The sequence below is a fragment of the Salmo trutta genome, chromosome 24 (assembly GCF_901001165.1).
Source record: "Salmo trutta chromosome 24, fSalTru1.1, whole genome shotgun sequence".
NCBI classification, from domain to species: Eukaryota; Metazoa; Chordata; class Actinopteri; order Salmoniformes; family Salmonidae; genus Salmo; species Salmo trutta.
The window spans coordinates 33,226,151-33,239,025 of NC_042980.1; the positions used below are offsets into that span (position 1 = coordinate 33,226,151).

At 48.5% G+C, this 12,875-nt stretch overlaps 1 protein-coding gene across 1 annotated transcript; it reads left to right on the forward strand.

Moving 5' to 3' along the window:
- Positions 1-752: 752 nt before the first annotated feature.
- LOC115161143 (serine/arginine repetitive matrix protein 1) lies at positions 753-11,376 on the forward strand. Its single transcript, XM_029711902.1, has 7 exons — positions 753-2,535; positions 3,189-3,262; positions 4,220-4,454; positions 4,888-6,827; positions 7,591-7,806; positions 10,816-10,935; positions 11,269-11,376. The coding sequence occupies exons 1-6, from the start codon at positions 2,199-2,201 to the stop codon at positions 10,915-10,917; spliced, it is 2,904 nt and encodes a 967-aa protein (XP_029567762.1). The 5' UTR covers positions 753-2,198; the 3' UTR covers positions 10,918-10,935; positions 11,269-11,376.
- The last annotated feature ends 1,499 nt before the right edge of the window (positions 11,377-12,875 follow it).

Consider the following 12,875-nt stretch of genomic DNA (forward strand, 5'->3'; position numbering starts at 1 on the left):
CCACTTGCAGCATCATAACCCTAGACCAGTATCCTGTGGGAATGTAATAACCACTAGAACAGATCCCATTGTCTTTCCAACCACAGTTGAATGTACACAAGTACATTTAGGGCATAATCTGACATTAGAGCAGTGATGTATATTTTGTCTCCATCACTTTTTTTGTATGCTGCATGTCATGCCTTGGATGAAGAAGAAGAAGATGATGATGATTATGTTTATACAGTCAGGTGCAGGGTTGAGAGCTTGGGTGGTTCACTCTGGTCTTACATCAAACAGTCAGTATGGATAATGCCTTACCTAAACTACATACAACTGGAAGCATGTTACTCATTTGATTGTAAATCCCATCATCCTTATAAGAAAGGGACTGCTCTACATTCAATAATATAAAATGAAATCAATTACTGCCACTCCTGCCATTCCAGTTCCGGGGCACATATCTAGCCTACAACATGTTATGCATTCACATGAATAAACTTAGATGACAACATTGTGGGTGCATTTCTAAACATGTTTATATTTATAGCATGTAGCAGAAGAATGCCTGGACGTGTTGTCCTCTGATCGCATTTCTCGGTCTGAATGCAAAAGAAGATTAATCTAAGAATATGCCTATATGAATTCCCTAGAGAGGCATTGGTTGATATAAGACAAGTAGCGGAATTGATTCTTATATCAATTCTATTTCTCAGTAATCAATTTGACGGTGGGCACTAAGTGAGGCAATACTGACGTCAACAACCTATCTTGATGCATGAAAAACACCCCCTGACTGGCAGTTCTAATGGCCAATCGCATTGTCTATGGTCGGGGCTCTTTAAAGTGTCTACTAATAGGCATTGACTGAAGGAGGGGGAAGATCCTGTGAGTGTTAGAATGATGTTAGGTTGTCATGTGGTAACCAACAGAAGGTTATGAGTAAAAAAAAATGATTATTTGATCATCTGACTTATTTTGCGTAAAGGGAAGAGATATGGAATGAGTCGGATAGCACATACGGGAGTCTTGTGTTGTTTTTATAGACATTATTTTGACATTTTTTATATTTGTGGTGATCGGCGAAACACCTCGATTCACGAATAGGTCGTTCAACTCGCGATGCTGGACAGATCGCTGCATCATCATGTTGCTTCCGAGTTAGCGAAACAAATCACAAGTTAAACCAGGGGAATAGTGAGTCGTCGTCATTTAGCTACAAAGACTACCCGACAATTGCAATTGTAAACAGAAAAGGATAGATACATCTGTTGATTTGGCTTGTTGGCACTTCGGTGATACATTGTCGCGCCCAGTGATGTGAAATAAGAAGATAAATAGCTGGTTACATTGTATCATTTGTTTATGCCTGTGGTTGATGCGATATTTCTCATTTGTTATTGGGTGGGCGCGATTGTAATTAGCCAACATCTTCATTATGGGCATTTGGGATAATGAAGAATCAAAATGCATTTTCTTTCAAACCAACTTTGCCACTGAAATATAGTCTATCCAGACCTACATTATAAAAATCTGGAATATAGTATTTACTTTTTTATTGGCTCCAATCATCATCAAATAATCTATTGGAATTGTCAAGGAAGTGCACGCTTAGTCTCTGTTGGATTACCCCGGTTTTGTAGGACATCTACTTTGACTCTGGATGAGACTGCTCTGTTCGGGTTATGATCATGACCCAGGAATGTATGGATGATCGCCAAAGAGATGCTGACTTCATGGAAATATGCTGGTGACATTTCCCCTATTCAAACAAATCAGCTACATAGTTCTTGTGCTGCAGACTGTTATTGGATACTTTTTGATTATAGTGGCTAAGCGTGCCACAATGTCTCAGTGAATGGTTTTAACCACGATGGAATGCAACATAAATAGCATCTCCAAATAGGTTGCCAATATGTTCATTTGAAAGTTTCATAGGTCTATTTCATCCTATGTTTTCCTGGCCCGTCTTTAATCTTTTGTCACTGGCCACTACTGTCACCGCATCCACGTGGAGTTGACAACACCTGACACTTGACAACTTTTGGGTCGAGGAAACGTGCAACCGTAACGCACAGACGGCTCCCTCTGCTGTAATCCCCAGAACGGTGCAAGGGGCATAGCTTTTGTTTTTGCTTTCGGACGGCGGAGAGGAAGAGGGATAGACTCAATAAGGAAAAAGTAGCTTACAGCAGATACAAAAAAGAAGTCCGGCTAAAATGGCCGGGGACTGCAACTATAAAACACAATACGCGAATGATGACACATTTTCTCCATCCAAATTACCCGACCGAGTGCGGATGCTCGCGGGGGAGCCCGACGCCGCCCGTGCTCAGACGGGGCGTAAATCCTTGGGTTGCTCGCCAAACTTCGAATTGATTGACGGACTGCTGTACCGTAAGAAGTTGGAGAGAGGCTTCATCCATTACCGGGAGGTGCTTGACGAGGACCGACGTTTCGGGGCGATCGCCACTTTCCACCGGCGACGGCCAGGCACGCGCCACCACTCCCTGGAGGACACGTACAGATCAGTGGCCGAGAACTACTGGTGGGAGGGTGAGTGTGGACTCGTGGGATGGTTCGTTATTATCGATCTTCCGTGGCATTGTTACACAGGACAATGATAAAAACCACTTGGGATGTTCCTCAAACTGGCCTATAGACCAAAATATGTCAGTATAATGTTATTGTGAGGCTTGGTATAGGCTGTAATTTAAACACATCTAACGCTCTCTCTATTGTGACTGACTTCCCCTATGTTGCTTCTCTATAATCTAGTGTAAACAATGTATTTCTCTATTCTCATCACAAGTGCATGCGTTAGACAGAGGTGTTATTATAATGCGCCATTTGTCATTTACATTTGAGTCATTTAGCAGATGCTCTTATCCAGGGCGATTTGCAGGCGCAATTAGGACTAAGCTTCTTGCTCAAGGCCATGTCAACAGATTTTTCCCCAACTATTCTGCTTGGAGATTCGAACCAGTGACCTTTTGGTTACTGGCCCAACACTCTTAACCCCCAGGCTACTTTCAGTCAGAAAGATCATGTTGAACTACATTGAAGAATGACTGGTCTTGTTTTGCTGTTCAGAAACATTAGGACCCTTTTGGTGGTCAAACACTGCTTGTGTAATATGGTTTGTTTTGTGAATAGAATATTGGATATGATGATCATTGAAATAACATACATTATTGATTCATCCTCAGGGATGTACTTTCAGATCCGAGACTTTGTGCTGGGATGTCCAGAGTGCCTTGAGCAGAGGAACAAGAGACCCGAGGTAAGAGATGGGACACTAGAACATCAGGTGATCATCACCAGAGTATGTGAGTGGAGCTGGAGCGGAGCCTGCTCCATTTGACTGGAGCGTGGAGCGAGATTCCCAAAGGCTGGAGCGTTGCCGTTACAATTCCGCTCCAGTAGCGATCACTTCATGAGCTGAGGGCATGCCTGACCCAGCATGCATTTGTAATATACTTGTGTGCTGCTTTAGCTACTGTCATGGAGTTGGCTAAATATTTTCATAAAGAAACTGATAAAACTCACAGGTGCCAAATCAAGATGAGAACCAAGAAGCAGTTTTTCTATTTAATTCTAAGTAAGTCGCAGCCTATATGAGCAATTTACAGACTATAATGATTTAATACAACAAAATGTTGTTTAAATGCTGAGCACTTTATGTAGCTACCAGCCTAGTGTCTCACTCATAAATGCTTCACAAGGTATTTCATTGTAGGCTATAGCATTGAAATAATATATCCTAAATAATTCATTACCTATTTAGAGTGTTTATATGATGTTTAATACAACATGTAGACTATTTGAAATGATGAGCGCTTCTTACATTCACCTTTTCATGATTATTAAAATCATTTTCATTGAAATCATATGGTTTGGTTTCAATACCAAATGGTAGGTCCAGGTAGTCACAAAAATAGATGGGTGTTGTTTAAATTGTGATTTTAATGAATGGAGCGAATTCGGAGCAGCAGTTATTTTTCGTGTGAGCGCCAAGCGTTTGGAAAGGATGTGGAGTGCTGGAGCGATAAGCGCAATTTCCCACTGCTCAACTCCACTCACATTCTCTGGACAGCACTGATACTGAATTGTGATCTTCTCTCACTCACATGTTCAATCTTTTCATACTTCTGTCTCTCACGTTCTCTTTTTTCTTCAATTGCGTTCTCACAATTATTGGTGTCTCTTTTCCTCCTCACATGCTAACTCTCTCCAACAGAAGCGTGTGGGCGAGAGCCGTCTCTCTCAGACAATGATGTCACACAGCCGTGATGTGCTGAATAAGCTGAGGAGCCAGCGGGAGGCTGGACTGTTCTGTGACATCACTCTGAGGACAGACGGACGCTCTTACTCCGCCCACAAGGCAGTGCTGGTGGCAGTGAGCGAGTACTTTCAAGAAGTATTCACTGAGATGGACTCCGCCCCTAGCGCCAGGTCTGACATTGACCTCACAGGTATGAAACGGTCACACACACACACACGCCTCTCTGAATGGGGTTGTTTCTTTATCCATCTGTTTGTTTTTTCTTCCATCTACTCTGCTCTCCCATTTTGAGAATGCCCATGTTGTTTTGGCATGGACATGACGACTACTCCTTTGAAATGAACTCAACACCACTTTCTACCTCACTTTCTTTTCCACTTTTCCACTCCATCATGTTTGGTCTCCTTCCACTGCTTCCACTGTTTCCCTTGATCTTCTCAGCATCTGTTTTGGGGGCTAGGGCTGATGTTTGTGCCTATATTGATTCTCTCTTAATTTAATCTATCTTTCTCGCTCTCTTTCTCTCCCTCTCTCTTTCTCACTCTCTCTCAGATAATAATTCAATCTCACAACTTTTTAGCTTTCACTTCCTGTCTAATCACCTCCCTCTCCCTGCCCTGTAGGTTTCAGTGAGTCTAGCCTGGTGTCTCTGCTGGACTTCTCCTACTCCTCTACTCTGTGTGTGTCTGAGGAGGACCTGTCAGAGGTCAGCACTATGGCCCGTCATCTGGGCATGTGGCCTGCCGTGGAGGCCTGCACGGCCCTCCAAAGGGAGCAGGCGGACCACAGGGAGAGGTTGGCTGGGGGAAGAGGGGTGAGGGGTTTGGGTGATGGCTTCAGACTGATTCTGGATCAGTCCGATGAGTCGGGGGAGGAGAGCCCCACCAGACGGTCGCCCCGTCGCCCCCTCAGACCCAGCCCCCACCCTCCAGGGCGGAACGGCCTCCCCCTCAGCCCCATGCACAGGATGAAGCTCATGGACTTCAAATCCCCCTCCTGTAAAATAACCTCTTCCCCCCGAAAAAATGTCCCCTCCACCCCCCGCTCCCGAAACGTCCCCACTTCCTCCTTGCCCCACACATGTACCCGTCTCCTCCGCTCCACTCCCGGTGCCGCCAAGGAGGTCCAGAGTATGCTGCCCAGGACAGAGAGCCCTCCTCAGGGCCAAAAGCCACCCCCAGTCCCCTGTCCTGCCTCCACCTCCTCCAGACAGAGGGCTTGCTCTGAGGCCAACATAGTGAGGGTGGAGGAGGAAGATGAGAAAGATAATTTCAGAGCGCTGGAGAAGTACCGGCTGATGAGCGTGCTCGGTTTACAGAGGACGTCCCTCCTCCCCAGACCGGAGGATCTGATTGGCTGGAGGCAGAAGAAACGGCTCCGGAAGCTGAAAGTCAATAACTATTCGCTGACTAAGCGGAGGAAACCCCGACCACAGGGGTTGGGGGGGCTGGTGTTCGGGGGGCTGCCCCTGTCCCTCCCTCTCTGCACCCCTGCCAATGCCCACTTCTTGAACAGGATCATAAAGAAGGAGCCTGTGTACCCAATCAGCATGGAGGACAGGAGACTGAAGAGATCCAGGCAGCCCCGTCGTTTTCCACCCAGCGACAGGAGCATGCGCAGTAAAGTGGCATTACCGGACCTGCTGCAGCCCGTGTCCAGGCCGGCCTACAGCAGCAGGGATCTCAGGCGTTCTGTCAGGGTTGAAGAGGTCAGCCATCCCCCTCCGCACCTCCCGCCCCGCTCTGGGAACGTCAGAGTTCCAAAGCCCAAGAGGAACATCTCTGCTCTCAGGATCAAACCGGAACATGCCGACTACGCCATCTCAGCCCCGCCCCTCCCCTCACATGGCCAACGCCCAAACACACACATCCCCCCTCCCAGGGTGCTCCGCTACAACAGCGGGCGTCTGTTGGCCAAAGCCAAGCCGGAGCAGAGTGGCATGAAAGAGGCTGGGAGAGCCCAGCATAAGCCCAGAGAGAAGAGCAGGAGGACAGGGTGCAACCAGGGAGCAAGGGGGGTCAAGGAGAGAGGGCCTGGAGCTTTGAGCAGAAGGAAAAACAGCAGCATCCTCAGCCCTGACCCTGTCCCTCCTCCCCTCCATAGCCATCCTCTGTACAGGGTCATTAAGGAGGAACCAGCAGACCCTCTACCTGTGGTGGGACCTTTCCCCGAGCCGCCCTCCCCAGAGCTGGGCAAGAGGCAGATCAAGCCCCCTGTCAAGCTTCTAGATCCAGGCTTCCTCTTCAGCTTCTGCCGGCCGTCCGGAGGGCCCATGGTGGGGGTGAAGAGGGAGGAGGAGAGTGTGGATATCTGCCTAACACGATCCGTCTCGAGGGGGGAGAGGTTAGGTCCCGGGGGAGGCCCGGACAGGGTCCTGAGGGCCAGAGGAGGCCCCCCCACTTTGCCCATGGTGAAGAAGGAGCGGGAGGAGAGGAGTGTGAACCAAAGTCAAACCAAGAGGCAGGGGCCACCAAGGGCTGTCAACTTTCACCAACACAAGGCCCCCCACCTGGTTAGAACCACAGGGTCAAAGGGTGCACGCACGGCACGGGACATACCAAAGGTACACACCAGGGATGCATAGTATAGCTGTTCTTGCACATTCTCTCCTATTATTTTGACGAGTTTCAAGTGGGCTGCTGCTGTTCTCCGTCCTCATCTTATTTCTGTCAACTTCACTAACAAGAAAACACAAGGTACTGTAGATGAAAGAAATATCATAGGTCTACTGAAGGACTTTCACCTGGCTAATTCTCTGAAATCAGTTCAGATCAAGGGAAGGAGGCAAGGAAAGGAAGCCAGTTTGAAACTATTGATATGCAGCCATGCTTTCCTCCACAGTTCTGAGGATTTTAGGAGAGGAGTGGTAGAGGGGAGGTCAGGGGTGGGTGGAGTTAACCGTTATCTTCATAACACCATCAGACTGAGGATTCAGTCAGGGGTTAAATGGCTGAACCAATCCTGGTCTGAGGGGAAAGGGGGTCTAATCATCAGTCACACTGTTGCTTTTCTTTGGTAACTAACGGGAGCATTGCTTTCACACTGTTAAAAATGTTGACACTACTTTAATGCTCTCTTAGATTACGTTGGGAAATGTTGGATCTGGGCTAAGGATACATGCTTCTTACTTTTGTAGACTAAATTGAGTTGGATAACATTCCATATTGATTGCTTCGCCGACACATACATATGTCATCAAGTTACAATATGTAATGACCATGTAACTGGGTGTAGAGCAAAAAAGATCACAAAGGCATCTAAAGAAATCCATGTGTGTTCCTGAATGTTATCTAACAGAATGGACTCTTCTCCCTCTCTCTCCACAGAAGCAAGCTAAGCCCCCCCACCTGCCTAGCCGAGGCCCCGCCCTGTTGGACTCGATCTGCCGGGCGCGGCTCAAGCAACTGCGGAGTCCTCGCAGTCAGGCCCCCAAGGCCAAGTCATCCCACGTCTGCCTGCAGTGCCGGGCCTCCTACAAGGACTGTAACGGCCTCCTCATGCACCGCATCAGGCACATCGAGGGCAAACACTGGCCTTGCCCTGTATGTACTGCAACTGGAAACCAAACTACTACTGTCTTTCTCCTACCCCTACCCCCCTCACCCCTTTCCTAACCCCCACCCATGCTTCTACCCCCACCCCTTCTCTAAACTCCTGCCACTAGCCCCCTCATTCCTCACCTCTTTCCTATCTGCTGGTATTGAACACCCCCCTCCCTCTCTGCCTGGCCTGTAACTATGAACTGGTATGGTATTGAACACCCCCCCTCCCTCTCTGCCTGGCCTGTAACTATGAACTGGTATGGTATTGAACACCCCCCCTCCCTCTCTGCCTGGCCTGTAACTATGAACTGGTATGGTATTGAACACCCCCCCTCCCTCTCTGCCTGGCCTGTAACTATGAACTGGTATGGTATTGAACACCCCCCTCCCTCTCTGCCTGGCCTGTAACTATGAACTGGTATGGTATTGAACACCCCCCTCCCTCTCTGCCTGGCCTGTAACTATGAACTGGTATGGTATTGAACACCCCCCTCCCTCTCTGCCTGGCCTGTAACTATGAACTGGTATGGTATTGAACACCCCCCCCCCCTCCCTCTCTGCCTGGCCTGTAACTATGAACTGGTATGGTATTGAACACCCCCCCTCCCTCTCTGCCTGGCCTGTAACTATGAACTGGTATGGTATTGAACACCCCCCTCCCTCTCTGCCTGGCCTGTAACTATGAACTGGTATGGTATTGAACACCCCCCCCTCCATCTCTGCCTGGCCTGTAACTATGAACTGGTATGGTATTGAACCCCCCCCTCCCTCTCTGCCTGGCCTGTAACTATGAACTGGTATGGTATTTTACACCCCCCTCCCTCTCTGCCTGGCCTGTAACTATGAACTGGTATGGTATTGAACACCCCCCTCCCTCTCTGCCTGGCCTGTAACTATGAACTGGTATGGTATTGAACACCCCCCTCCATCTCTGCCTGGCCTGTAACTATGAACTGGTATGGTATTGAACACCCCCCTCCCTCTCTGCCTGGCCTCTAACTATGAACTGGTAGGGTATTGAACACCCCCCTCCCTCTCTGCCTGGCCTGTAACTATGAACTGGTATGGTATTGAACACCCCCCCCCCTCTCTGCCTGGCGTGTAACTATGAACTGATATGGTATTGAACACCCCCCCTCCCTCTCTGCCTGGCCTGTAACTATGAACTGGTATGGTATTGAACACCCCCCTCCCTCTCTGCCTGGCCTGCAACTATGAACTGGTATGGTATTGAACACCCCCCCCTCCCTCTCTGCCTGGCCTGTAACTATGAACTGGTATGGTATTGAACACCCCCCCTCCCTCTCTGCCTGGCCTGTAACTATGAACTGGTATGGTATTGAACACCCCCCCCCTCCCTCTCTGCCTGGCCTGGAACTATGAACTGGTATGGTATTGAACACCCCCCCTCCCTCTCTGCCTGGCCTGTAACTATGAACTGGTATGGTATTGAACACCCCCCCTCCCTCTCTGCCTGGCCTGTAACTATGAACTGGTATGGTATTGAACACCCCCCTCCCTCTCTGCCTGGCCTGTAACTATGAACTGGTATGGTATTGAACACCCCCCTCCCTCTCTGCCTGGCCTGTAGCTATGAACTGGTATGGTATTGAACACCCCCCCTCCCTCTCTGCCTGGCCTGTAACTATGAACTGGTATGGTATTGAACACCCCCCCTCACTCTCTGCCTGGCCTGTAACTATGAACTGGTATGGTATTGAACACCCCCCCTCCCTCTCTGCCTGGCCTGTAACTATGAACTGGTATGGTATTGAACACCCCCCTTCCATCTCTGCCTGGCCTGTAACTATGAACTGGTATGGTATTGAACACCCCCCTCCCTCTCTGCCTGGCCTGTAACTATGAACTGGTATGGTATTGAACACCCCCCTTCCATCTCTGCCTGGCCTGTAACTATGAACTGGTATGGTATTGAACACCCCCCTCCCTCTCTGCCTGGCCTGTAACTATGAACTGGTATGGTATTGAACACCCCCCCTCCCTCTCTGCCTGGCCTGTAACTATGAACTGGTATGGTATTGAACACCCCCCCTCCCTCTCTGCCTGGCCTGTAACGATGAACTGGTATGGTATTGAACACCCCCCCTCCCTCTCTGTCTGGCCTGTAACTATGAACTGGTATGGTATTGAACACCCCCCCCCTCTCTGCCTGGCCTGTAACTATGAACTGGTATGGTATTTTACACCCCCCTCCCTCTCTGCCTGGCCTGTAACTATGAACTGGTATGGTATTGAACACCCCCCCTCCCTCTCTGCCTGGCCTGTAACTATGAACTGGTATGGTATTGAACACCCCCCCTCCCTCTCTGCCTGGCCTGTAACTATGAACTGGTATGGTATTGAACACCCCCCCCCCCTCCCTCTCTGCCTGGCCTGGAACTATGAACTGGTATGGTATTGAACACCCCCCCTCCATCTCTGCCTGGCTTGTAACTATGAACTGGTATGGTATTGAACACCCCCCCTCCCTCTCTGCCTGGCCTGTAACTATGAACTGGTATGGTATTGAACACCCCCCCCCCCCCTCCCTCTCTGCCTGGCCTGTAACTATGAACTGGTATGGTATTGAACACCCCCCCCCCCCCCCCCCCCCCCTCCCTCTCTGCCTGGCCTGTAACTATGAACTGGTATGGTATTGAACACCCCCCCCCCCTCCCTCTCTGCCTGGCCTGTAACTATGAACTGGTATGGTATTGAACACCCCCCTCCCTCTCTGCCTGGCCTGTAACTATGAACTGGTATGGTATTGAACACCCCCCTCCCTCTCTGCCTGGCCTGTAACTATGAACTGGTATGGTATTGAACACCCCCCTCCCTCTCTGCCTGGCCTGTAACTATGAACTGGTATGGTATTGAACACCCCCCTCCCTCTCTGCCTGGCCTGTAACTATGAACTGGTGTGGTATTGAACACCCCCCCTCCCTCTCTGCCTGGCCTGGAACTATGAACTGGTATGGTATTGAACACCTCCCTCTCTGTGTGTTGTAGCTGTGCAGTAAGACGTTCTTCAGGATGAGGAATGTGAAGAACCACATCCGGACCCACGACCAAAGGCTGTATAAGTGTCGCAGCTGTATGGCTGCATCCTGAGAGCTGACTGGGAAGGAGGTGAGTGTCCCTCTTAAGGGCAAGACAAACCATAACCGACATTGGCCATGCTCAGTAGATCACCTGTTGGTGTCGACGAGCAGTGGCGACGCAACATGTAGAATAGTCGGGAAATGAACACAAAATGGCAGCTGATGTTCTGAAGTCAGAGGTGACATGACGGCCACCCGCTGCCTTTAACTGTTCTACTGGGGGGTTGTTTTGTCCTTTAAGTGTACAGTATGTCAGCACTGCTCCTATCAGTGAAGTTTGCCTTTTATGATTGAATTCCTGTCTGTTGTGCGTTGTTGGACTAACTCTCCAGTTCCCTAACTGTCCTGTTTGTGTTTTTAGAGTTGAAGCTGTCAACATTGACTGACGTGATGAAGAGAGTAGAGCACATTGTTGAACTGCAAGCTGGTACATGCTATGCGTCCATCACATCCAAGCACAAGGCTCCCAGGAAAGATGTAATTACTATGACGTTGATTATTGTTATTTAAATAACCAAACTTAAATTCTTGTTTGCATTTTCAGTAGCTACAGGGGTTTCAACTTGAACTTTACACTCAGGGGGTGGGGCAACTGTGACGTCACTGTATTTAAATGGTTGACGACGTCACAGTTTATGTAAATGAGAAATGTGTAGAATGGAAATGACAGAAATGTATTATGATAATTATTACCACTATTGTTATTTCTATCATTATTTTACTATGTATAGACTGAATCTTTGAGTGCACTTATACACGACATCACCAAAAGTATGTGGACACCCCTTCAAATTAGTGGATTCGGCTATTTCAGCCACACCCGTTGCTGACAGGTGTATAAAATCGAGCACACTGCCATGCAATCTCCATAGACAAATATTGGCAGTAGAATGGCCTTACTGAAGAGCTCAGTGACTTTCAAATAAAATTTTATTGGTCACATACACATGGTTAGCAGATGTTATTGCAGGTGTAGCAAAATGCTTGTGCTTCTAGAGCCAACAATGCAGCAATATCAACAAGTAATCTAACAATAAAAAAACTAAATACTGCATAGTTTCCTAAGGACTAGAAGCGAGGTGACCCCCTCTGTCGGCGCCATCGTGCTAAACGTGGCACCGTCATAGGATGCCATCTTTCCGTCATGTCAGTTTCTGCCCTACTAGAGCTGCCCCAGTCAACTGTAAGTGCAGTTATTGTGAAGTGGAAACATCTAGGAGCAACAACGGCTCAGCCGTGAAGTAGTAGGCCACACAAACTCACAGAATGTGACTGCTGAAGCACGTAAAAATTGTCTGTCCTCAGTTGCAACACTCAGTACCAAGTTCCAAACTGCCTCTGGAAGCAACGTCAACACAAGAACTGTTCGTCGGGAGCTTCATGAAATGGGTCTCCATGGCCGAGCAGCCGCACACACACAAGCCTAAGATCACCATGTGCAATGCCAAGTGTTGTCTGGAGTGGTGTAAAGTTTGCCGACATTGGACTCTGGAAACACGTTCTCTAGAGTCTTTTTTTATTTTTTTTAATGTTTTTAACTAGGCAAGTCAGTTAAGAACATATTGTTATTTACAATGACGGCCTAGGAACAGTGGGTTAACTGCCTTGTTCAGGGGCAGAACGACAGATCTTTACCTTGTCAGCTCGGGGATTCGATCTAGCAATCTTTAGTGTACTGGCCCAACGCTCTAACCACTAGGCTACCTGCTGCCCTGGATGGTGAATTACGCTTCACCATCTGGCAGTCCGATGGACCAATCTGGGTTTGGGGGATGCCAGGAGAACGCTTCCTGCCCGAATGCATAGTGCCAACTGTAAAGTTTGGTGGTGGAGGAATAATGGTCTGGGGCTATTTTTCACGGTTCGGGCTAGGCCCCTTACTTCCAGTGAAGGGAAATGTTAACGCTACAGCATACAATGACATTCTAGACTATTCTCTGCTTCCAACTTTGTGGCAACAGTTTGGGG